Source organism: Botryllus schlosseri, chromosome 6 (genome assembly GCF_051294905.1).
Source record: "Botryllus schlosseri isolate E-star chromosome 6, Bs_hap1, whole genome shotgun sequence".
Classification (NCBI taxonomy): Eukaryota; Metazoa; Chordata; class Ascidiacea; order Stolidobranchia; family Styelidae; genus Botryllus; species Botryllus schlosseri.
In genome coordinates, this window is record NC_137241.1 from 20,602,168 (window position 1) to 20,629,647 (window position 27,480).

The window sequence follows — 27,480 nt, forward strand, 5'->3', positions numbered from 1 at the left end:
CGTTTGGTACATAATCGGTCATACCTTGTTATTCGTCGTTGATTGTTTCAAAGCGTATTCAAACTGCAGGTAAAAAAATACGCAAGTGTGACTTTCCAGTCTAGCTTCCTTCCGTATTATGTAGGAAACGCGTCGTCGCTTCAACTAAAAACATGCCAGCCCCCAGAATTTACGTTGATTGGGTTTCTTGAGTCGGCTAATAATTTCATTGTATGATGAATAAATGAGTGGATCTGGGCAAATAACTAAAGGCCTTGATCGATATAGAAAATTTTAGAGTACGTGTGAAGTAATATAACCGTATATTCACCGAGGAAAAATAAAACGGATTAGGAAACAATTGCGAAACAAGAAGTTTGTTGCAGATCACATGAGAGCATCCCATCAAAGTTAGCCCAGAGGTAAAGTCAGAGATCGCCCAAACACCTAGTGAATTCACAACACTATGTTCACTATTCCACTCCCGTAGACAATAGATACAAAGCATTGCTAGTGTAGCGCCATATTGCCAGGGTTGTAACCAAGTCTCATGGCTCCGAGTCACAAGTCGATCTCACTTTTGTAGTTTTGACTCGAGTCAATTTCAATTCACCACCGAGTCAAGTCCGAGTTCAAGTCAGCGAGCAGAGGATCGAGTCCAAGTCATGGTATTATCACTCGAGTCCGGGTCCAAGTCATTGTGTTGAAAATTCTTCTTAAATCCACTTTTTATAACTCTGTTTCTGGTCGCATTTTCAAGTACCATTACCATTAGACAAAATCCCAATAGTGTGGGTTACTTTACTATTCCTCGAAATTGCAATGTAATGTCGGTCTTGGCCGTCCAAGTCTCGAGTCATGCGAAATGACTCGAGTCCAAATCGATTCAATACACAGATTGACTCAAGTCGAGTCGAGTCATTTTCGTATTTACAACCCTGCATATTGACACCAGCTGGCACTAAAGAGGGCCCGAATTTTGAGCCACGAAAATATGATAACCCTATTGTAGGATATATGTATGTTTTGAATATGTTTATATGGGGCACGTTTAACGTATTCTTCATCTGAATATGTGGCGTGAAGCAAAGTCACGGCGGGGCGCCTGGGCGACATAATTAGGAACCACTGAGCTAGTGAGCTAAACGAAATAGTTGAATATTACGTTGCAATAAAAGTCTACTGATTGAGATATAAAACGGGGAAAAACTTACTTAGGAATACCAAGATACTGGGCATCCGTGACATCAAGACCACACACTGCGACTACGAGGGATCCAATTCTGAATCAAGCTATCGATTATTGTAATATTCAGCACCGCGCCGACGCCCAGGTTTGCTATAGCGCAGTGGTTATCAACATTTTTATGGTCGCGACCCCATTTTGATTTCAAAACATCTCCGCGATCCACCTCTAAATTAGGGATCCTGGTTACTGAAAAAGGTCAGCGCCTTCGCCCAAACATTCTCACAGCGTATATATGTTACGCTGCCGACGATGTGGGTAGTAATAGCAATTACCACTCTATAAGAACAAACACTCATTTATTCAATTCATGCAGCATCAGTGAGATGAGTGGTGTTGCATCTTAGCGACAACCTTGTCTAATGTCTATGCATGGGGCTATTGTTGCAAGAAAACAACTTAGACACCGGCTCTAATAGTCTTTTACCCGCCTTGTTCTTTGTTTGCAGCATTGTTAAGAAGACTACGTCATACACCCACTACCCACTACCCAGTCGCGTAAGCGATATCTTACGAAAGCCTAAATCGAAATCGTAGATAATACTCTTCGATTGGATAGATCCGCAATAGTGTTAGACGAGAGTAGTGCTTGCAACCAATGCTACCTTTGCAGTGTTAGCGAAGCTATACTCCTTTTCACATCCTGACTTTACATGGGCAAATGTGCACTGTGCAGCTTCAATATTAATAGTGTCAGGAATCAGTCCTGCATATTGTATTTTTGTGAACGAAATTGGTAGAGAACGGAGGCATGACATTCCTATACAGCTGTACTGCAACCGAAATACAAAAGTAATACCGGCAACTAGTGACCGGTATTTCAATTGTCTCTATAGTTTCGGTACACTCCGCATATTATTGTACAATGTGCTGTACAGTGTACATCCACCAGCTGAAAGGATCGACTCCATTGATGACATGGATTTCAATTTCTTTCAACTTTGTAGGCCTAGTCCGAATATGAAGATTCGGTGCTAGCATGACATAGCTCAGTGGCCCGTGAGCGTAATGTACAATTGTGCACTCTTGGCGTCAATGGTATATTGTTAAGGAAGGATCGTACCCAATTTTGTACAAGCTCCATATGAGTGCGTTTAGTCATCACGTACAGGACATCTAGTATTTATGTGCTCCCCATGCATAATTGTCCACAAATAATTATTATGAGTAATCGTTGCAAATGTGCTTCACGTTGCACATATCTGAATACTTCGGACGAGGCCTACCTTGAGTAAGTCGCAGAGGACACAGGTCAAATCGTGGTACAGCTCATCACGTGGTGTCTCGGTTGTAACGGGAAGTCTTTTGGATGGTGGTAAAATTGTTTACCTACACACACTTCTTGGATATTTGCAATCAAACACTTTGAGCATGAAATAGGTGAGACGTGTGAGCACGTTGTCTTAGCAATAATGTACAATTGTGCAGCATACGTTTCAGAATGAATAAGTCACAGAGAGAGACAGATCGAGAAATCTATATAACGTGGTTGATTTTTCGATGGTGTCCAAACCTCGGGACAGCGATATTTCCGTACTATCGAAGTAATAGGAATAATTGATAATGAATAAGGCTAAAGTTGTCTATATGACGAATTGTTCAATTATTTCGATGCTTGATCTACATGGCCGTGTTGTGGCTGAGATATCCTTATATGCATTGCATGCTCGTGCTCATCATAGCGCATTCTGTTAATACCGGTATTTGGTAAAGCTCAAAGGTTAACCATGATGCTTCTATATATCAGGGGCGGGCAACCTCTCCAGTCTGCGGGCCGGATATACGAAAATTAAAGGGACACTGCGCTCTAAAAATGATGTGGTCTCAAATTGAAGGTAAAAACGAACAAAAATTTTTAGCCGCAGCCATTTCCTTCAGAACGCCACCGTAATGGAGCTGCGATTTATTGAAATTTCTACAAGACCAGCTTCCGCGGCTGCTTAACCCGTTACATGGCACGATGTCTTCATCGTCGCACTTGCTCGACGCGATAATGCAGTCACGCAGAGAACGAAACTTAGACACATTTCCTTCATAACATCGGCTGACAACTATCTAAAATTCGTTCTCTGCGTGACTGCCTAATCGCGTCGAGCAAGTGCGACGGTGAAGATATTGTGCCATGTAACGGGTTAAGCAGCCGCGGCAGCTGGTCTTGTAGAAATTTCAATAAATTGCAGCTCCATTACGGTGGCGTTCTGATGAAAATGGGTGCGGCCAAAAATTTTTGTTCGTTTTTACCTTCAATTTGAGACCACATCATTTTTAGAACGCAGTGCCCCTTTAAGTACTTGGCGGGCCGGACTGCTGCATCGATACATTATTCGCCCATTTATCCACATATACAAGGAATAAATCGTATTTATTGAATGTATGTTAACGACAGCAATGTAACTTCAAATCCATTCCTCGCCAATAATGACGAAGGCAATGTTGATTTGAGAACGGCATTGTCATACAGGCACCACCACCACCACTACGCTTACTTCTCTCTGATCAATCAACACACTGTGTAATCCTTAATTAAGATTTCAAGGCGTTTGATAAGCCCGGTACCCTAAATTTACCAAGATAGCATTCAGTAGGGTGCAGTAGGTGACGAGATTGTGGTTGTTCAACTAATTGGCCTATTTCATCTCGATATTGAATTCATGAGGCCTGCGCCCTCTACGAAATTTGCAAGTGGCCCGCGACCCGTTTTGAGTTGGCGACCGCTGGCATAAGCGGTATCTTATAAAAGCCTAGAAGTGTGCCGTGCTACAAGTCGCCGGTTATGGAATCAAAAATAAGCAATATCGGCCTGGTGTAAATGATCATTGTAGTCGACAACCACCATGATTACCACAAATGACATTATGGTTGAGTACATGGTAAATGCCGATAATGCAAGTCTTCTCGCTTCGACGAACTTAAGTGTAAGCTCCACCCTCGCTCGCTGCGCAGTGCGCATACATTTGTGTAATAACATACAGTTACTAAAATTTGACTTATGTAAGCAAGTAGTTGTAGTGGGGAATCCCGGAAGACTGGGGCCGCGGGCCACATTATCATGTAAGACGGAAAACTGTCGCGGGCCGGATCCGGCCCGCGGGCCGTATGTTGCCCGCCTCTGTTCTATATTGTACTCAAACAAAATCTGTACAAGAAATCATAGTTGCGATGTTGGAGTCCTGCTGAGAGTTGAAACGATGCTGGTGCTTTTGGCTCTTGCTCTCAATTACGTTCAGTTGTTTGTATGATTAGCATTCTACATAAAAAGCTGGTGATGTCGTTTGATATTCCATCGTGTAAAGCTACCGTAATCGTAGCATACCACCTAAGTTCGTACATTATATCTTGAATAGTCTGTAAATCAAAGGGAAACAATGTTAGACATTAGACATGAGCAATTATTAACACTCGGCATCATGTGCTCAAGACCAATGAAATGCGTATTCGTAAAGGTCTCGTACGAGGAGTATTCGATTACGCCTTGTCCATCCGCAATAATACTCATACCAAATATTTTTAAACAATCTCATCCCCTATAAACGCCAGATATAGCCTATTGTATTCGTAACGAGCTGCAAAATAAATGTGAATATAAATCATGAAAAGGGATTCCCCGTAAATGAAATTGGCATGACATTCTGGAAGCGCAAGAAATTTAATGACCAGACGTCAGATCTTATGCTCTGGGTTTGGAATCAATTAAAGCGCATGACTGCTAAGCAATTTGCCATTGGTAATGCAGCCGTATGCTTATGTGCTCTTCGCGTATCACGCCAACATTTTTAACGCAGTTTTTACTGTCGCGTGGTTGTGTGGATGACATTGTAAATTATGTTTCACTTTTATAAAATGGTCATTTGATCAGTACATTCATTGTTCAAAATACGGGGGCACCAATCGCACAATGCATACAGCTTTTTTGTCGAAGATAGGCGTTATACCGACTGAAAATTATTGGCTTTGCATGAGGCATATCGCTAACGATATTGCGAATGACTCAGAGCGCCGTTATGAGCTGATCATGTTTTACACCCAGGACACGTCATGCTGCTATCATTGACGAATTATTGATTTCGACTGGAAAACCCAATCACGGAGATCAGACAACCTAATAAGAAGTTAGCAAAGGGCCAGGTTTATATCCGGGAATTTCATAAAATATTGTCAGATGTAACACACACGTGACGACTGCGTCACACGTGAGACAAATCACGCGCCCTGGCCGGTATAGCGACATGATTCCCAACTTGATATTATCAAAATATAAGTCATGCCTTACACGATCTGCATAAAATATAAAGGTGTCGTGGTATTAGTATGCATATGTAGTCATTAGTGAACGGTTATGTTCGTCGTAAGTGCTTGGAGAAACTCAGCAATTGAGTATGGAGGATCGTGTTTGCATTCGTACCGAGAATCCAAACAAGTAGAAAATAGCTACAGAAATCTTACGATCTAGTCGTTTCAATCTCATCGTTCGAAGAATTAGCAAATCTCCCGTTGAAGAGTGTTACAGATGTGGGCGCAGTTGCTACTCGTGCCTTACGAGTTGACGTTTGAAGTGACACTGCAGAATTAAATTTAGGGTGGAGGATAGACATGACTGTTTCGTATGTCTGCCAAAACTGTTTTAAGTATTATGCGGGTGGAAAAGATGGTTGGCAAAGCACTTAGTGCAACTTTTAGGAGCATAGATTCAGACGACCACTCCTAGGCATATTGCTGTGATTTCTAGCCGAAAATTGCTCACAATGTTGCGAAAAGCGCCGCTTTGCTTAATGTTGAATTGCTATTCTATGCTATTTGTGTAGTTAGACACTTTAGACAGGTTTATCTCGCAGTTGTTATAGTAGGACTAGGAACCAACGTTAAGTCACTTTAAGACAGTTATGCTATTCAGAAATTCCGCATAGTATTTTTTTTATCTCAGGAGAAGCACATTTATGCAGTTTACCTTAACTTTTAGAACTTTGGCGCAAGACATATGACGGTTGAAGGATAGCAGCTAAATTATGTAGAGCCAAACCTTGGGGGCGCCCGCGACTGCGTTGACAAACCAAATTGGGTTCGCGACAACAAAAACACGTGTTGACGCACTTTAAATGTTTTAGAGTTTACTGAAGAGTACCTGTCGTGTAACCCAGTAACCAGGGTCGAAAGCATGTCAATAAAATATTCAGTTTTGTCGCACACTCATGTTAATGCCGAAACAATAAATTATGATGAATGCGTGTCCATATCTAAGTTGACAATATGACAAATTGATATCACGACCGAAACATAATGTATATAAGGAATGCGGTAACAATTCGACTTTTCTATAGTCAGGTCTATTTCAAGATCGCAATATTTCCTTGAACGTGCCGCGACTGAGCGGTGCCTCCGAGATAAAAACAAATCTAGGTAAACGACAGACTTCCTGAAGTGCAAAACCGCAAGTAATATATCTGAAGTCGCAACAAAGGACTCGATGCCTGAGAAGTATCGGTTATCATGTATCATTGATTGAATATGGCGATACAAAACGTAATAAACAAGAAAGACAATCGGAGTCGTCCGAGGAATCGGAGCTTTCCGGATATCCTGCTAATATTACTTTGAACTGAACACGTAAACTGCTATGACGAGGCGGGTATGTAGCATGGTCGTAATATTATAAATAGATAATGCTTGCTTTATAAACATAGTCATATTATCGAGCCAACAGAGCTACTAATAATATGCTGAAGCTGAGGAAAGGATGAATGAAGTCTATTTTGTCTGGTCGTTTCGTTTCGACTGTTTTGTTGTAGATTACATTTACACCACACCAGGCCAATATTTTTTACTTCTGATCCCGTAGCTGCCGACTTGTAGTACGGCCCACTTCTAGGCTTTTAAGACACCATTTACGTGGATCAGATGGCCATGAAGAGCCTATATAGACCTTCAACACTTGGGAAGGAATTGTGAATTCGACCTCGGTCGGATTCAAACTCGCAACCCATTCGTGTGGCAGCTGTGGAACGTACCACTACGCTATCTCGCCACCTATCGTATCTGTACTGTGGGCTCATGTGAGAAAAGTCGCTACTACATTAAAATCGTAAAATCGCAATAAATCTGTGTCGTTTATGCATCTCGTTTAAGCAGGATTGGAAGTGATTGCATACGAATATAGGCTGAAATAGTTTTATTACTTTGTGTTTATGGCAAATGCAAGCGCAATGAGCAATAGCTCCCGGTAAGAGGAAGATTCGTAAAAAGAGTTTATTCGGTAACACCATACCAATATGAAAATAGGCCTACAATAAACGGCGGCATGGCGTGTTTGGTTGGCCTACCGCATGGTCTCTTCTCATGGGAGAATTTGTCATATATTTTCAAGAAAAATGAATGGTCCTCCTAGGACACTCAAAAATGCCCCAAATATCCTATTTTTCTCATTTCAAGTTAGTTGCCGATACGTTCAATCAGGGATATATCCCTGCTTTCTAGAAGACTTTTAGGCCCTAACATCTGGACCTTTCAAAGATTGTTCTACGTTACCTATAAAATCTGGGCCTTTTTACCTGTGAGGATCTGTCGCAAGTTCGCATTTCACAGTCCGTAACAAAAGTGCCGGTTGTTGACGTTAAGTTCGACTTTCAGGTCTATGAAGCTCAAACTTTTGCCAGAAAATTGCAACAGAAACTTAGCCTGAATCTGAAAATAAAATTGCTTATCATTAATTTTTTTGGTCTGTTCTTGTAACTTTTGCTTCGTTTGTGTAACTATACCACCATGTGAAGCAACATCAAACTCAAACGTAACAATTCTACTTTCGTTTCAATCGGCGCCAAAAATCTTCTCTTTTTGGGTGCTGAAATATTGTTTGGTATAGAGTCAACACGATTTCATGGCTACAGCGGAAATTTCATTCTATTATTCGGTTGTCAAATATCAAAATTCTATTAACTGTGGAAAAAAGGCTAATCCCACTAAGTAAATTCTAATGCAATGCCGGATTAGAAGACCGTATAATCACCCTAACTGAGAATATATCGGTTCATTTTCATATGCCTCCAATTCAACTTAAACATGGGCATAGCTTTGCAATATATTTCATTGGTATTTTTTTTATCCCCGCAGGAAACCACTATGTTATGCATAGGTTTATCAATCCTTGTGCTGCTTTTCAGTACTTCGAAAACGTCGCATGCTGATGGAACGCCGATTCAACTGAATGCCTTATCAGGTACTAGTAAAGCTGTCCTGATGAAGTTCATTTCCAAAACAGAGTAACGTCGTTCATTGTCACCGATTTGCATTTCGTTAAAATTGACAGAGCGGTGCGATGGGACTCTTAATCCTGAAACTGTTCCGGCGTATCTGGGTTTTCCAATAGCGGTCAAATACAAAACCGCTTTGAAAAGTAAATTGCCACCTATAGCGAGCAATATAACAGAAGATGTCAAAGTCAAGGTGAGAATTATTGTATCAACTCCAACAAAATTATCAGTTACTATATTTAAAAACAAGTTCAGTGATGCATATCATAACAATGTATTTTTGAGTGACAATTGTATCGAATCTGTGCAACCAACAGGCAGAAGTGATCAGTATTCTACTTTTTCGAAGTGCTCAAGTGGGTTGGTATACTTCCACTGCATACTCGAGTACTTACGTTTGAATGTACTTCCAATTATACTTCGACAGTTTTCGAAGTCAATTATACTAGGCTTTCACGTTTCAAATCTTTTCAAGTAGAAAGTCGGGTTTGTTTGGATTCGCATCCCTCCCCGCGTGTGGAATGGCCATGAAATCCAGTGGGAGTAAGGGGAAATAAAAAACCAAGGAAATCATTTCCAACTTGTGTTGTTGGTTTGTGGACATGCATGTATTATTACACTAATATGACACTGATGACCAAGGACTTTAAACTTTACGAGACAAACGGTGTGGACCTAGTCAAAGCCTTGCGACAAATCTTGCGCTTACACCATCTGACTCCAAAGACTACTACAAGTCGTTTCGGCACCTTCCTGTCTTTTCATTGTATCGCAGTTTTGTGGTGCATTGAACTGATGAAAATGGCAAATAAACTAGGGTTGCCATATTTTATTTTCACTAATTCCGGACGCTCTCCAGCGCCCACTATCGGATTTCAAAATGAGGTGTGAGTGCATTGTCGATCAATATGACGTCACACCAGCAACGCTTTGTCTATCGACTAGAGGTGGTCACGAAGCCACATTTTTGAGCCCCCTCCCGCCGACATAAACACTGATCTTGGGCCCCCCATAGGGTATTCGATGCAACTTCTGGGGGCTGACTATATGCATCTGGTCGTTAAATGATTTGAATGAGTTGTGTCAATAATATTGGTTCTTCCATATATTGCTGTATAATTTGATCCTCTCTCCGCCCACATGATCAGAGTTAGCGTTAGAGCAGTTGGAGGATGATGACTTCGAAAATGCAAGGAGCGTGATTGTTCATCGTTAAGTGATGTTCATGACACGTCTATAAGATTATATATCAGCCTAATACCGGTGCGCACTGCACCACTGAGCTATATAAACACCGCACATTCGGTGGTTTCCAACCTTTTATGGTCGCGAATCCCTTTCTAATTTGAAAATATGCCGTGACCCAGCTAATTAAATGTCGGCACATTTGCCCAGACTTGCTCACGGCCTATTTCGGAAGCTAATTACGTTAAACATCTTCTTGAACCCCAGAATAAAGGCAAACTACCCCCAGGTTTGGAACCACCATCATTGAATATATCATCCAAACGGCCTGCCCGAAACCGACTCTATGGAGGCCATTACAATCAATATAATAATAAATTATTTTTGATCGCTGTTTTTGCGAGGGTGATAGTCCCCATATTATAGTTAATATACCATATTATAATTAATATATATGATGCTCAATCCCCCGCAGCGCGGAGAAAAATTCATGGAGAATAAATGTGCCCAAAAAATAATCTTTGTTTATGTTGATTTACGAAAAAATTATGAGGTTACTTCAAAATTCCGGACATTTAGGCATATTTTAAAAATTCCTCCCGGACGCAGTTTTTACAGTGAAATTCCGGACATGTCCGGGAAATTCCGGACGTATGGCAACCCTAAAATAAACCGAACCGTACCTGATTGCGAAGTTGTTGACAGGCAAGCCGCGACTATCCCGTATGGTGGCGCTAAATATCAAATTCCCAACCGGTACTCCAGCTTATTTGTTCATACATTTGTAGAAGCGGTGGCGATCTAATTTGGTTAGATTGATTTATGATTATCGACTAATCTCAAATAGGAACATTCACAATTTAATCAGTGAATTCTTCGCGATCCTAGTGCACCGTGACTGAGATCAATTCGAAAAGAGTTGTTACACTCGATGAATTTCCGAAAATCAACGAGATCTTCGGATACGACGATGTGATGACAATCGCTTACCGGATTCCACAAGTCGATTTCTACAATACGGCAAATGGCTTCAGAGTCGAATGCGGTTTCCCGCACAACTCAACTACGATTCGGGTAAGCGTCACAAAAGGCACTGGCCGAAGGGCCACCATTCGTACGAAAGCAGAGACTTTGGCGAAGAACTTTATGGAACCGGTAAAAAGAATCGTTCACCACTTTTTCACGCAACTGCACCCGTCAAATCACTATTGCCAAATCAGCAAACCACTTTAATTCTGCTTGTGCCCCGCAGATGGACTAATGGGCCGATTAACAGTACGGTTGATATCTTACCTCAGCTTTTACGTCATCTATGGACTCTTAACCACCCTTATTTCAAGAACTGTAACTTGAGCGCTGTCAAAGATACCGTGCCATTTCTAATTCCACTCGTAACATAATGCAATACCTATGTCGCCTGTATCGGTGACATATAAGCAATGAACCGCTATTTTACTTCAAGCCTGTCAACGCGACCTCTCCGTGCTTTTTCTACAATTCGCACATCAAAATCCTAAACGGCACTGCGGACCACTGTGCGGTTAAAGGAATCAAGCCGGACATAAATTATCGATTGAAACAAGGCAAATTACAAGTGATAGTTGCCACTGGTGAGCATTATCTATTTTCATAGACTATGGTCAGATTATACGAAGTATTCGCCAGCGTTCATTTCTGGAGTCGCTGCCAGTATCCTAAATCGCGGTGAGTCAGATCAGAGTTACGGAATGGTTTCGGTATAGTGTCATATATGGTGTGGACACGAGCAAATCTCACGGCTCAGTGGAATTGGTCTACGTTACGCTTTCCATTTGGTCAAAGGCAATTTGACGGTAATTTTTGACCGGCTTGCCAACCGGTATCAATCGAAAGCTGTCGCGGTACTGATTGCGAAAATGTAAATTTTATCCTGCTCGTGGTCCTGGAACCCCCCAAAATTGGATTTTCCTCCCTTGGTCGAGTGTATGTCTTCGTCTTTTTGTCATCAGATCGACTTAAGTTATGCTCGTTAAATACGGCGACATGAACGGCACTAACTACTAAAAAGACCGGTTCATCCTTGACTTCAGTAAACAAATATTTATTGGTCCAAACCTTCTTTGAATTTCAGCCTTCGGCTTTCTTTTTTTGACATGACCTGACCTGCCGTTCACCATTTATGGGTGATGATGACTCACAGTAATCACGGGCACCGATTGAATTGTTTTACGAATGAGGGATTTGGAAACGTATCACGTTTAACAATTTGAAACACAGACCGTGTTCTGCAGTAGTTTTCAAACTGTTTTAGTGATAGTGAAAAATTCCACACACCCTTATCGTCATAACACAAAATGAAACCAGAATGCTGGCAATCCCAACGGAGCGCGAAAGTCTTTTGCAGTTGACCGCAGCTTAGCGCACCCCTTCAGATGCTTTCACGCCCTCAGTTTGAGAACTACTGGTGTAATGCGTAATGTGTCAATGCCAACAAAGAAGATATGGTGAATTTTTGTGACTTTGGTTGTTATGGCATAATTTGTCACATTGACTTTATTTTGAATCTGGATTACGCATGCGAGGTACGTATGCTGCGTAATCGCGTCATGTTAATGTACCGTCTTGAAAGTAAACGAATGTTCGGTGCAGTTTATACAGCCTATGGCTTTAGTCCACGCAGCAACATTAAAAGTAGCTTTTATGTTTTGGATTATAAGCAACTTTTCGCGGGCCGCACTTTGCCCAGTTCGCATGAAAATCGAGGGAGAACGATGGTGAAAGAGTGCGAGCGTGAAAAGTCGCCCGGAAGATGACGAAAAATCAAAGACAATGAAATGTTGCACATGTTACTGTCGTGGCGCACATGGCCTGAAAAGGCGATAAGCGCCACTGTGTTGTGCAAATAATAATAATACTAATAACTTTGCCCAGTTCTGATATATCAGATATCATCTACAAAATTACATAAAACAAAGGTATTGTCCCATTAGAAGATATCATAGAGAATATACAAACTAACATCGCAACTATCATTAGAGATTTTGCGACAGCGGATCAAATGTCCGGTGTCCACGCCAATATGCAGGTCATACTCATTAACATCATTAGCCAACATCTGTCCATTTTTTTTTATCAGCAATAATCATATGTAGGCGAATGTTGTAGGCCAGCATATGGCGTGACGTCGCTCCGAGGCAAGCTACAGTTTTTTTTTTGGAATCACAATGATGCTTATGTCAAATGGATGTTGCGTGATGATCATTCGAACAAAGCGCGGGAAATGACTTTCAAGTTGAACAAATTGATATTGATAGTAGACGTTACGATAAGCGAAGTGCGAGCTGTAATGCCACAGCGGTCGAATATCGTTCGTTTTTATGATTTTTAGATTGGGATATCATTAATATAATTTTCTTTCATGTGTTTCGAAGTTGCGTCGCTGCCCGGGACGATAAAAGGCGAATCAAATGTTTCGTTCCACTGGTTCAGGCAGAAAGGGAATGAATGCACGACGGATTTCGATAGCAATACTGTGGTGAATGGCGATAAGGTGCGGTGTCGGACATAAATTACCGAGATTTACCATCGCTCTCTTTCAGATTACGACAATTATTAGCGAAGGGAAACATGCTTTGAGTCAGTAAAATCCTTTTGAAATTACTGTCACGGCTCTATTTTCAGATCCAATTTATAAGTGGCGATTTCCAGAACGCGGGCCTGTACGTCTGCATGGCGTACTTCAACGACAAGAAAATAATCTTGAGAAAGTTTGACGTGTGTGTTACTCGTAAGTGTGCCTTAGAAGATCTATACTCATGGTCAATGTTCCCTCTAAGCTGCGCACGTGTGCAAATGCGCAGTGCTTTCACGGTCTCTGCGCACTGAAAATCTAAATTGCGCACAAAAAATCCGAAGTGATGACCTTTTTTTTGGTCGTTCTATACTGTCTTCCAAGGGTCTGCGCAGTGAGTTGGTGGGTGAGCGCAGTCCCGTCAAAAATTAGAGGGTACATTGCTCATGGTCCATATGTTCTAACCGGTATGCAGCAATACCCTAGTGTCCCGTTTAGTATGCCTACCGTCTATACCGGTGCCTCGGGATAATGAGGTTGTTGTTTGGGTAACCATGGTGTTTCGAATATCGGTATGGTGTAAATGACCATAATAGTCGAAAACACCATGAATACCAAATCAACAACAACTATAATATTCTCTACACCGCATGGATATTTCTTAATATAATTACTGAATTGACGACTTCTGGCAATTTCCACTTTCCTTCCGACTTTTGCAAGACACCTCTCGGGTAGTCTTACGGCTAGGCGATAATGAGGTATTGCAATCCTAATGACGTTGATTTTGTCTAGCTTTTATTAAAATGTGTGGGTACTGGGTAGTATTTATTTCAAGCCATGTGACATTGCGACTCATGGCTGGAATATTGCCAATAATCACCTGGACACGACGAAACTCAAATTAGATGCGTTGCTGTGAGCTCTGAATTGCGAATGTGATACGGAACATGGGTAGGCCCAAACCAGGTGCATTGTTGTGACAAAATCGACAGGGCATGGTTTCGACGCGCTGCGATTGTTCCTATAATCATGATGGTTTCACAATACACAAGGGCTATTTCGGAGGCGTAGTGTTATACATTATGGTGCGGGAATATCTGTTTCATCTCAATCAACCTATATCGCAGCACTTTGCTTTCGCAAAAGTATTGGTTGGTCTGGCTAATTTCATTCATCGCCTCATTGGGTTAGTGCCCGATCAGCCTCTCGGTATTATTTTCATTTCCCACATGTCGCATAGGTAGCAAAATGATTACTTCTCACGACAGGTCGGCATACTCTGAATAGAAACTTGAGTTTTACCTGCAATGCCGGAAAAGCTCATACAAACGGCATCGGCAACATCACGTGCACCGTGAAATTGTCGATTACGTGGAATGAAGCTGGTTACTTCTACTGGTATAAGGTATGCGTGCCACATTATTTGTCGCATTGCAGATATATAACCATTAATCCTACTTTGAATACCTTGTATTTGTACAAATGAACAGGTAGCTGAGACAAGTGGTGAAATGAAGCAAGTATGCAATGATACATCGCCATCAAGCAGAATTACTTGTTCTGAGTAAGTCCTAACGTTTGCAATAGCGAGCGTGATGTATAGGCTGCCCCACCAGATTTCAAGGCTCAAAACGTTATGAAATACCTCCGGGTAATCGACAAATCGCCATGCAGTTTGAAGACCTCTGCAATGTTAGGCTACAAAAACGGTAACGAATTGCCTCGTATACGACAGAGGTGGTCAGTAACGAAGTACTTCTACTTTATCGAAGTACTCAAGTAGTTTTTCTCTACTTCTGGTACTTACTCAAGTAGATCTGATTATCGCTACTTCTACTTCTACTTCGTAATATTTCGTGATCTACTAAATTACTTTTCGCTATTTTCAGTTTGTCAAGTAGAAGTAGTTCAATCTTCCAATCAGGAAGATAGCCTGAGGAATTTCGGGCCTGTTTTCACGGAGTATCAACATTTAATTTTCATAAAAGTTGAGTAAAGCTCAGAATTTTCAGTGCTGGATACGGAGTGACCAGTATGATTTCACGAAAGTATCCGTGAATATCAGTGGCGTATCCAGGGGGGGGGGTTTAGGGGGTCGGAACCCCCCCCCCTTTTCAAAATCCTAAAAATTAATGTCAAATATAGCCTCTAATATTTGCTAATTTATCAGTTTAACATATTCGTTTTTACGTATGAGAAGGCGAATATGGCGTCTTAATGTTATTTAAGGGGACTAACAACCCTACAAAATATTGGAATTATGCGCCGAATTAGTCGAAAGGATAAAATAGGTCATTATAATTCGCTAATTCCATACGAATTCTGCGCTTGGTCAGCTACATTTCAGCTGTGGCGGTTGCTGACGTTCTCAACTTTCTTCCCTCGATTTCTCTCTTGCCTTGCTAAAACGAGAGATGCATTTTAGGAAAATCTAATCTAATTGGCCGACGCGATACGTAATTGCAAAGACGAAGTTGTCGGCAATCAACATCGCTCGCGAATTCGCTGCACCTGCTCGCCTTGAAATCCTAATTAAGAATTGCATGGTGTGTTGATTGATCAGCGAGACGCAGACACGACGGCACCAGTACGACAATGCTATTCTCAAATCCACATTGTATTCGCGATTATTGGCGAGAAATGGCCTACGATAGGGTTGCCATACGTCCGGAATTTCCCGGACATGTCCGGAATTTCACTGAAAAATCTGCGTCCGGGAGGAATTTCTAAAATATGCCTAAATGTCCGGAATTTTGAAGGCTCAACATAAACAATATTATTTTTAAGCAGATTTATGCTATTCAAAATTCTTTCTTCGCGCAGCGCGCGAGTTAATGTAACATATATTGATATTAGTATGGACACCAGGCACCACCCTCCCAAATTAGCAATGAAAATAAATATAAATAACCATCACATACTGAAATAAGTCTGATTGTAATCGCAATTATAAGCTAACGGTAAATTACTAGAGTTGGTTACAAGGCCGATTGGATGCTTCAGTCACAGACAGTGGTTCCGAATCTTGAGGTCGTTTTCCTTTATCTGGAGATCGCGATGATGTTGGACGTATAATCAACTTCCTATGCCGTAACTTTGGGCAAGCTGATTTTTTTAGTAATCAGCTTATCAAGTTTGGAGCTGGGCCACGGAACATTTTGAAGTTGGAAATGAGGTCGCGACCATAAAAAGTTGGAAATCACCGGATGTGCTACCTGCTAGTGCATTTTATAGTAGCCTAATATATGGAATAATCAATAATATTGATAGAAGTCATTCAAAAAATTTAGCAGCAAAATGCATATTGTAAGAGCCCAAGAAGTTACATCGACTACCGTATGTGGGGCCCAAGATCAGTGTTCTTTTTACGGCGTAAGGGGGCAGAAAAAATGTTGTTTCGGACCTGATTAAAACACATACCCAGATAGCGGCACCGACCTAACAGTATAGCAGGGCTGCCAAACACAATCCCGAAAGGCCAGACGCGGCCCGCCAGACGATTTCATCCGAGCCGTGGAGAAATCTATTGCAGACCCTAGCCAGTAGCAATCACCAGAGCCCGCATTACAGATGGCCCAATTCATGACAAATGTTCCTCTCCATTCCTGTATACCAAGTACCATGTCGAGTTTTTATGCAGTGCTCGCGTACCACCTACATAAGATAAGCGCGCCGAATGTGGTAAAAATATTTCCACCGTGTTGAGGTGCATTTTAAGGCGCAGTAGATGATTTCTGTAGTGGATCTATTTCAAATTATTGTGGTCAAATATACTAAAACGAAATTTGGTTAGGTAAGAAACCCAATGCTTTACGACTAGATCTCTTCGCCGTAGGCCGTCACTTGCGCGATAGCCCCTACCAACGACGACGACCATACCACGACGACGGCGGCTTCGAAAACTCAAAATCAACCCGACTTTAACCAATAACTCCCTTCGGTCGAAAAAAACAGAATCTACTCGCGTACCACCTCGAAGACCTTCGCGTAACATTACCACTGCTGTATACAGTCGATGGCCAATGCTTTGCTAGTGTGACGTCATATTGACAGACAATATGTCACCTCATTTTCAAATCCGCTAGTGTGCGCTAAAGAGTGTCCGGAATTTGCTTCAGCCTACGACTACGATTGACATTCACATTTCAAAATACAAGCCTAGCAATCCACGTTCTCGATTGTTAGGTGGCTTGCTGTCGTCCAAATACAGCCCTATGTTGTCGCTGAACAGGAGAATTGAGTAGGCCTATTAGTAAAGTTAACCTAATTATATCGGCTGACAAGTTTCTCTGTCGATCTAGTTATTATCCCAGTGTGTACTCTGTATTAATTGACTGACTTGCGTGCTTGCAATTAAAGTCTAATTATCTTCGCGCGTACTACACGCTCAGCCGTATGGCTAGTAAAGCCATCGAAAAGCACACATTCGTGTACGACGTACACTGTTCACACCACACCTCTCTGTGGCGATCGCGATCGCCCTCGTTTATGCTACCGCCTTATTCCGCGCTTGTTCGTCCGCTGCGTTACTACCGACCGTGCGCATAATATCGTCAAAACCCAACAAAATCGCGCATCTCTGGCCGGAACTAGGCGCTTGAAGACGGGCGGCGTTTGCCGGCTCATGACTAAATGTGAGCATTTACGAATTTCTTTCAATCATAGCGTAAAAGAAACGCGATTTTCAGGCAATGTCTGTATCGCATTCCTACATCTCCCACTCACCGCAAATCTCTGTTTATTAATAAACTATAAATATTCACCACGGCGTGGAGACGAGTGATCGCAATGATGACGTAACAAATGCCAATTTCGTAGCGCAAACCCCCCCTTTTTCGCGCTCTGGATACGCGCCTGGTGAATATACTTTAAGTAGAGGGTTGGCGGGGCTCTGCTCACACTACATTGCCGCCCTTCGTCCATATCAAATAATTTATCATAGTATATAACGTTTAAAACTGTTGTTTCTCAATCTAGCATTCATATCATTATCTAGCATGTCCATGGCGGACTTTTTTTAGATTTAAAGCTGCTTTAGCATGCCACCTTTGAAACTTTCTGGACTAAAAACCAGAGGTGGTCAAAGTAGTCGAGAAAGCTACTCAAGTAGAAGTAGAAGTAGCGATTAGAAGTACTTCTTCCATAAGCCACCCAAAACTACTTGAAGTAGAAGTCGAATTAACTGACTTTAAATCTACTCAAGTAAGTAAGTAGCTTTGAAAACAGTCTTAATTCGTTCGCATGGACTGTCAAAAGCTGCAAATTGAGCTATGCGGGAGGTGCCGAGAGCTTGATTCGTATTGATGCATCCTAGGAGGTATCAATTTTTGACAGAATAAGCATTCTTTCGCATCAGGGGATGCAAGTTATATTATTGATATGAAAATGCGATACTAACCCTTTGTTTACAAGACCCCGTTTTAGAGAATATCATGAGATGGCGCCCTACCCCATTTTATAAGGCCCCAAGTTTAGGCGAAGAGCCATACGGAGAAGTTGTATCGGATACGGTTTCAACACTTTGCGCGATTAGTATACGTTAATAACAAATATAGTGGATCGTAAAATTTAGCTTTATTTTCGGAAAATAGAGTCATTTGCTTTTATGCTTCAACATGTATGGTCTTTGGAAAAAAGAAATGAAAGTAATTAGAACTCAAAGTATAATACTAGGAATTGAACGTGAAATACAATTACCGCTTGTAAAACGCGGAAAATATCTTTCATATCTTTCAAAGCTTCAAAGGTGATCTGCTAAAACAGGTGTAACGTTGAAAAAAGCCGGATTTTCCAGATTAGCTGGACACATCGTGGGCTGCTAGATTGCGATATGATAGGTAACTGCTAGATTGCGAAATGGTAGTTTCAAACGTTATGGTGGGCCATATTTACTATGATCAAATATTTGATATGGACGACAAGGCGGTGTGAGCGGAACCAAGCAATCCGGTACCTAAATTATATTCACTGATATTTTCGTGAAAACATATTTTGTCACTCCATAACTACTGTGCGCGAAGCGTAACAAAATTTCTGGGCTTTAGTTCACTTTTATGAATAATAAATGTTGGTACTCTGTGAAAACAGCCCCGAAATTCCTCAGGCTATTTTTCGTATTGGGGGGATTAAACTACTTCTACTTGACAAACTGAAAGTAGCGAAAAGTAAGTAAGTAGATCACAAAATATTACGAAGTAGAAGTAGAAGTTGAGAAAATCAGATCTACTTGAGTAAGTACCAGAAGTAGAGGAAAACTACTTCAGTACTTCTATAAAGTAGAAGTACTTCGTTACTGACCACCTCTGCTAAAAACATGAAATACATGTTCTGCTTTTAGAAGTAGTATTTATATTTCACTTTTAATTCCCAGTATCATATACTTTGAGTTATAATTATTATCAGTTCTTTTGTCTGGATAACAGACATGTTGAAGTATTAAAGTAAGTGTAGTAACGCCTTCAATTTCTGGAAATAAAGCTACGCAATATGGTATTTTCACGGTCCACCAAATTTTTTATTAACGTTTACTAATCGCGCAAAGTGTTTACACCGTATCCTATACAACTTCTCCGTATTGCTCTTCGACTAAACTACGGGCCTTATAATATGGGGAATGGCGCATTACCATGCTATTTTCTAACACGTGCTGTTCGAGAAAACAGAGGATTAGCATCGTATTTCCATATCAATACTATCATTTTCATTCCATGATGTGGAGGAATACTTATGCTATCGAAAATTGGATACCTGCTGGTATGCATCAATATGAATCGCATAGCTCAATTTGCACCTTTTTACAATTCATGTGAACGAATTAGGATCGTTTTCATAACTACTTACTTACTTGAGTACTTTTAAAGTCAGTCAATTCTACTTCTACTTCAAGTAGTTTTAGGTTGCTTATGGAAGAAGTACTTCTACTCGTACTTGAGTAGATTTTTCGTCGCCACTTTTATTTCTACTTGAGTAGATTTCTTGACTACTTTGACCACCTCTGGTATACGGCCAGTATAAATGTACAGGAGGGGTCATCCAAACTGACTTTTTTCTCAAATAGTATGCTGGCTACTTGATAAAATTGTTAGGTTACCTAATTTAAGCCTACACACCAGATTTGGTTCAATTCCAACCAGTAGCCGCACTGCTACAGGAGAAGAAGGATTCTATTTATTATATAAACATAAATAACAAAAAATATGAAAGATTTCTCTTCACCCCATGAAAGTGTTAGGTAGTCTGTAGAAACGATGTTCACCAAATTTGGTTCAATTCCAACCGGGGAAAGCGGATTATTGCCGTCGAAAAATTTGGATTTGAATAAAATAGTATTTACGGTGGGGCACAACAATAATACATAATTAAAGAATTGGTAACCGTAAATACTATTTTATTCATAATCCAAATTTTTCGACGGCAATAATTCCGCTTCAACTGGTGGGAATTGAACCAAATTTGGTGAACATCGTTTCTATAGACAACCTAACACTATCATGGGGTGAACAGGAAATTTTCAAATTTTTTGTAATTTATTTGTATATAATAAATAGAAACTCTCTTCTCCTGTATCGATGCGGCTACTGGTTGGAATTGAGCCAAATTTGGTGTGTAGGCTTACATTAGGTACCCTAACAATTTTATCAAGTAGCCAGTACGATTTGCGAAAAAAAGTCATTTTAGAAGACCCCTAATGTACAGTAGTGCACCCCGAATAACCTATACGGGATTATCAATTTACAACTATATTCATAGGTTATCTCTTACATTCGTAGCGAAGATACATCTTGCACATTCGAAAATAACCACCTTCGATTATATGATAAAAGTATGCGACCCCTCGACCAAGTCTATCTATTGAAATTACTTAAGTACGGTCATCTTCTTTCATTCTTTACATCGACTTAACATATAGTTTAGAGAAATTTGTCTTAAAAATTGGCATTTCAACTTCCGCTTGAGTAGCAACGCTCAATACCAATACCATCGGTACATATAGGTCATAGAAATATATATTTATAGTCTTGTGTTTTGTTGCATTACAGGCAGTCATCACTACCGACAGAAAGTATATGCTATCGCTCCATACCTAGCGGGGATCCACCTGTAGATCTACACACAATCACGCTATCTATAAAGTAAGTATGAATTTAAATCTTCCATGTTAGTTGGCCAGATGTAACCTATAATCCCCATTTCCAATTATTATCTGAGTGGTCTGCACAGTGGCGTAGCAGCCACGTGACCCTTATGACTCTGCGCCATGGGCGGAAGGCTGCTAGGGGTTGCAAAATGTAGGGTGATGACCTTTTTTTAGTCCACACAACAAGATATCCACTAAATATAATTGAAAAGATTGCAAATATTTCATAATTTGGGCGGCATTCTCAGCGAAAGCCATGGGTGGCATGCTCCTACGCCACTGGGTCTGCATTCATGCTTGTTAGATATCGGTGATTGTGGCATTGACGTCTTGGAGATGAAGTGTGGGGTAGCTAATCAGTCTTTCGTGTTTAGACCGCGGTATCTATGACATAGTCTTGCTATCAGTTGCTGATGTTAGTGAATTACCGAATCAATCAGAGTCTGTAACTGGTTCTTAGCTATACGCGCCAGTTGGAATACTATTTCATCAAAATCTGGAGATAATGTTATAGCTTTAATGGAAATAGTCCACTGCGAAAACAGATCGTTGTTATTATTACTAATATTATTAGTGCAAATTTATAAGGGTTCATAACGACATTTATGGCCCTGTGCTCCACGGTCTGGAGTTAATTTCAATCAATGCAACCATCATAAAGAAAGAGATGTTTATTACGATCGCCTAGCAAAAAAAGGACTGTTATCATACAATCAGCCATCGGCCGTAAGTTTTTTTTTTCAAATTCTGCGCCTTATGCCGCAATATTTTCTTTTGCATCTTAGACAAATGAAGGAGGATGACTTTGGTCAATACCGGCTCCAGTATCAACCACGTGGAGAGACATTCAAAATCTACCGGGATGTAACCATAACAATGGATACTACGAGGCGGGAAAAATGGGAGACGACGAAACTAGTTTCTGGGCTAGTCGTAATTCTTCTTATAATCGCATTCGTCGTCATTGGAATGACAATCAAGTCTGATATTTTATGGTGGTGCAAGAAATACTTCGGACCCCCAGAACAACGTACGATTTCAACGCGTTTCTGCGTGCAATCGAGCCGATAATCATTTTTTTTCTGTTGTTAAATCCAGGTAGGTGTTCTTACACGTCTTACTTCGTGTACCACCGCCGTATTAGAAGAGATGAAGACAAATCAATAACGAAGGACGAAGCTTTGATCATGAGCATGCTGAAGCTGATGCAAAAATTCGGCAAATCGGTTTACAACGAGGAGAAGGACGCACCTTTGCTTCAATGTAGGAACGGATCCACAACGAGTCGCTCTCAGTTCCCGCTGCAGCTAACCTAAGTTTGTTTTGAATCAGGCGATAACAGCAACATATTAACCGTGCAAGAACAGTGCAATACAATTGTCATTTTTCTATCTCGGGAATTCGTCATGGACGATTGGAGCAGATATGCAATTTACACGGTACTTACACCAAATATTACTTTAGGACTTTTCATTTCTGTCATATTTTCATTTCCAAAATGTGATATATACAGACTTATGGTTGAGGCCACCGCTCTTGAACATATCGTAGCTGATAATATCGCAAGGTTTCTGGCTTAATTTGGTCAAGCGATGATGTTCCGGAACTTCTTTATCCCAAACTATGGAGCAGTGCTCCTAATAATTATAAGTGCTGATCTTTGGGCTTAAGCAGATTCTGGAGAGGTATTCTCATGGCCTTTCAACTTCAATAGGTATTCCACGGGTCCATACACGCTGACGGCGTAGGGCGTGATTGCGCTAAACATGGATATGAAATAAATATTGGTTCAAGTCTCCGATTCCCTTGAAAATTTTGAAAAATAATGCCCCCAATTTTAAAAACTTTTGTAGAAAACTAAAAACTTTATTTTAATTAAAAAAATAATCATACAGTAACCGGTAGTTAGAATGATAAAATGATATAAGTACAACACACGATAAGCCTTATAGTAAATGAATTATAGTTACTACATATTCAATTAAAGCGATGGTTTAGTTTGCTTTTGCTGTGACAATACCTTGATTGCTGGTTTGTCGCGGAGGAAAGAAAGTAAACTTTAGATGAAGAAGTAACTTATTGCCGTACTATTATAGTTAATAAATTTTAATTTAACTTGTAGAAGACTTTGAGACGATATATATTTCACATTTTCCATGGCCTCCTAGTGGACCATAGCCCCCAGGTTGGAGACCCCTGGCTTAAGTTATTTCACCGGGACATTATATCAGTTATGTTGCTACTCTACCAGTCGTTGCATATGGAATGATCAATAAATATCCGGAATTAACCTACTAAATATATTCACGTATCATTGTTGGTAGAGGTGGTCACTAACGAAATATTTATAATTTTTCGGAGAACCCAAGTAGTTTTGCTTGTTTGTAGCACTTACTCAAGTATTTATGATTTTAGACTATTTCCACTTCTACTTGAGGATTTCAAGACACATCCGCTTACTTTTTACAATACAGATTTTCCCAAATACAAAGTCCATTTACGTAGTATATATTCATATCGAAATAAACCCGAATATTATGGACTGACACTCGTCAGGGGTAATCGTCAGCAACTATAGTAGAGGGTTAGATAGTATATAATATATCAACAATAGGGTTACCGTATTTTGGAATCGGGAAAGGAGGACACCTTTTCAAAATTTTCAGGTTTAGAATTGTGGAGTAAAATTCGGAAAAAATGGTAAATTTTTCCCGACTTTGTTGTTGGTTGACTAAAAAAAAGGTACTTTTCGGCTCAACTCCCGAAATAGCCCCCGGAGCATTACTTCAGTGTTGATTTACTGTGTCTCAGTCAAATTTTGCCCTATGTTTAACCATAATTCTCAAAAAAGAGGACAAAATCTCAAACATGAGGACATTTAGGTGTTTTCTAAAACCTGAAATCGGAGGACAAATCCTCCCAAAGGAGGACGCATCGCAACCCTAATCAACAATCGTACCTCGAAAAAGATCTTCAAATACAAAGTAGCTTTTGGGGAAGTTTACATCCATTTTATCAGTGAAATTGTCATGAGAAATAGTCCCTGATACGCGGGAACTGAAAATAGTATCAACCTTTTTGTCTGTTTGTACTGTCTTCAGTGAATTTGCGTTATTCGCGAAGGTAATTTTGCAATTCCGAGAGTATTCACCTCACATAAGCTGCTAAAAGTATGCATGCCACCCATCGACCAGATCCACTTTTTTAAACTATTCACTTGAGCATGTATAATTAGACCTTTCATTTCCGCTTCCGCCTGTAGTATGAATTCGCTACTTCTACTTCTAATAAACATTTGCACTGATACTTGTATTTCTACTTAAGTAGCAACGTTGTATACTTTGACCACCCCTCACTATTGGTCTTAATGAATAGCAATCCGTACTTCTTTTGGAGAGGCTATATGATAGAGAACAACTGGATGAGATCAATATAATTCATGGTGAAAATCGCCGCTTACATTCACCCGTTATGTTCATAAATCGTATGCATAAATAAGTAAAACTCACCTTCGTCCTTCATGCTCCTTGGGTCGCATTTGAAACACACGCTGTTTTAAAAAACTTCGTTTAAAACATGATTCAAACAGTGTTTTAAACAAATGACTTTTATAAAAAAAAATTGCGTTTTTTTCAAACGCTGTATATTCATGCAATAATTTTGTAAATATTTTCGAAAAACATATAGTATATGAGCGTGGGGACGATATGCACCCAATAATAGTCGACGTATACGATATGGAGAGGCTGGAACCCACGAAATCATCGTCAATTCGACAGTTATAGCAAGTAGGTATAGTTCACTGGTATACGGAATGGCAGTTCTGGTGATGATGGCCGTCAACGAAAACAAACTAATACAATAAATTCATGTTTTAAGCATGGGCTATGTTTCAAACATGTTCATTTTAAAATGATTTTTGTTTTAAATGCCTGCTTCACAGGCAATCGAAGCCGCAGTGAAAGACGGGAAGAAGATCATATTCATAACAACGCCGAATACCAAACAATCTATCCTGGAAATTGACGAAGAGGCAAGAAACGTTCTACACGTGGCCATGAAAGTAGGAATATATGCTTACACTGTAAACGGAAATCGTGTGTTCCGCTTCATTCCATCATAGGGTACGGTGTAAAGCTGAGGCATAGACGATAATGTTTGCTCTCAAACCAATCACAATGGATGAAAACGAGTCGAACACATAAATTCATATGGAGACATATCCCAGCGGTGCAGTTGGTCCTGTTTCGTGTATCAACCCAGAAGAGGGTACACGAAAGCAGAACCTAGCCCGGAATTATATCGCGGGTATAATTCCTCCGTGCCAACCTGCATACCGTCCTACGTTCTTACGTGCACGCACCATTTGGATTAAAATATTTCGTTTGATTTACACTGTGGTGTAAGTCTGAGATAGATTCTGGTTTCGGTTATCACGGGTGTAACACGGGTGATAAATGGGTGTGAATTTACACCTTTTTTCCTTGGAGTGTGAAAACTGAATCCATACCCCAATTAGGATATATCATTGAAGATTTTGCTCTATTGGAATGGGTGTGAGGGCGAAATCTGGTAATAAGAAGTGCAGATGGTCTGATTTGCACCGTACTGTATGGTGAAGATCCATTAACTCCGTCAGAACCCAGTTTGTCCAATACACATGTATAAACCCTTTCGTTCGTGTTTTATTGACAGAGAAACACCACGATTCATTGGAACGGAACACTCCCACTGAGCGGGGCGTTTCGAAGAAAATTCGAATACGCGTTGCCAAAATACACGAAGTCGAAATTCTGTCGCCTTCTCTCCGATTCGCCCGACGCGCCATTGATCAAACGGCCGATTTCTAAGGCTAGCTCCACTCCAGAAGGTGGATATATATACTGATGATATTGTTGATAAGGGTAAATTTCGTTACAACGGTTTGCATTCGCAGCATCGAGCTCGGATCGTGAAACTGAAAACTACGATTCAGATATCGTGTGAATCCCTCGACGGCTTTGGCCTCGGACCTTCCTGAAGAGCGTTGCTTTTGGATGCTCAGCGCTGATGAGATCCCGCAATCTTCGAAACCATCAGGATAGCCGTTGTATTCTCCGACAAAACGTCAGTTGGAAGATGCGTTTCCTGCTGAATTTTTTAATATTCTTCGGTGCATGTGCAACGTACTCAGTGGCATATGTTATAATCGCAATACGATGCAAATTTTACGCAAAATAATGCCTATACACTAACTGGTATAACGTGTCCGCATTTGAATCATAAAAACTACCGTAAAATTGTATTGGCGTTCACTAGAATGTTACCTCGATACTTTAGCACTGTTTCTCTTTATTGTAAATGAATAATTGATTCGATAAACCACTTATGCGTGAATGGATATATACTTGCCTAATCGGGTTTAACTTTCGATAAATTCAAGGCGTACAATTAGACACCACATTTAAACATATTTTATGTGCTAGCTAATATTGCGTGTACCAATGTACAATGTGGTATCTAAATACCGTTAGTAGACACCATAATATGCATTACGAAACATATTATTGCTGAACACATAAAATATGTGAAATTATGGTGTCTAATTGCACGCCTTGAATTTATAGTGTACTGAATTCTCAAAAATACTCAAGAGAAATAGTTCATCAAAATCATAATCATGATATGATATTTTCAGCAATTGTATATTTCGCGTTTAGGAGCGAATGATTTCAATAATTTCCAGAATGTGTACAACGAAACTAACTAACCAGAAAAGCACTTTTCTGTGAGAATTTCTTTCGTTGGTGCAGCTCTGTGATCTGTCCTGAAAACAGGAACACGCTGTTCAATAAACTTTACTGGAAAAGGTTTCAGTCTGATAGCATCACACGACCAATAGCCAAATTTCAGTACCAGTCGTTTTTTGGGCTGGGCAAAATCGACTACCTGAGTGATTCGATTCTCAATCAAGCATTGTGCTTGGAGTTGAGTCGAGTATTAGAGTATCACTAATTATGACGTAATAACAGTCTGTAAGATGTCCATGTTGAAATTTGTACCTTTTAAGCCTCCACAGAGAATGCCGGCATGCCTGTCTCCATCACATTGAAAAAATTATAACCCAACGATATAATGTTATCGAAGATACTTCTGTATT

At 40.4% G+C, this 27,480-nt stretch overlaps 1 protein-coding gene across 1 annotated transcript; it reads left to right on the plus strand.

The window, feature by feature from the left end:
• Positions 1-5,561: 5,561 nt before the first annotated feature.
• On the plus strand, positions 5,562-27,191 carry LOC145441447 (uncharacterized). The gene is made up of 15 exons (XM_080319313.1): positions 5,562-8,432; positions 8,523-8,659; positions 10,540-10,725; positions 11,114-11,261; positions 13,062-13,180; positions 13,312-13,417; positions 14,473-14,609; positions 14,695-14,768; positions 21,244-21,336; positions 22,127-22,371; positions 22,440-22,604; positions 22,674-22,780; positions 25,285-25,404; positions 26,037-26,211; positions 26,278-27,191. The coding sequence occupies exons 1-15, from the start codon at positions 8,276-8,278 to the stop codon at positions 26,325-26,327; spliced, it is 2,019 nt and encodes a 672-aa protein (XP_080175439.1). The 5' UTR covers positions 5,562-8,275; the 3' UTR covers positions 26,328-27,191.
• The last annotated feature ends 289 nt before the right edge of the window (positions 27,192-27,480 follow it).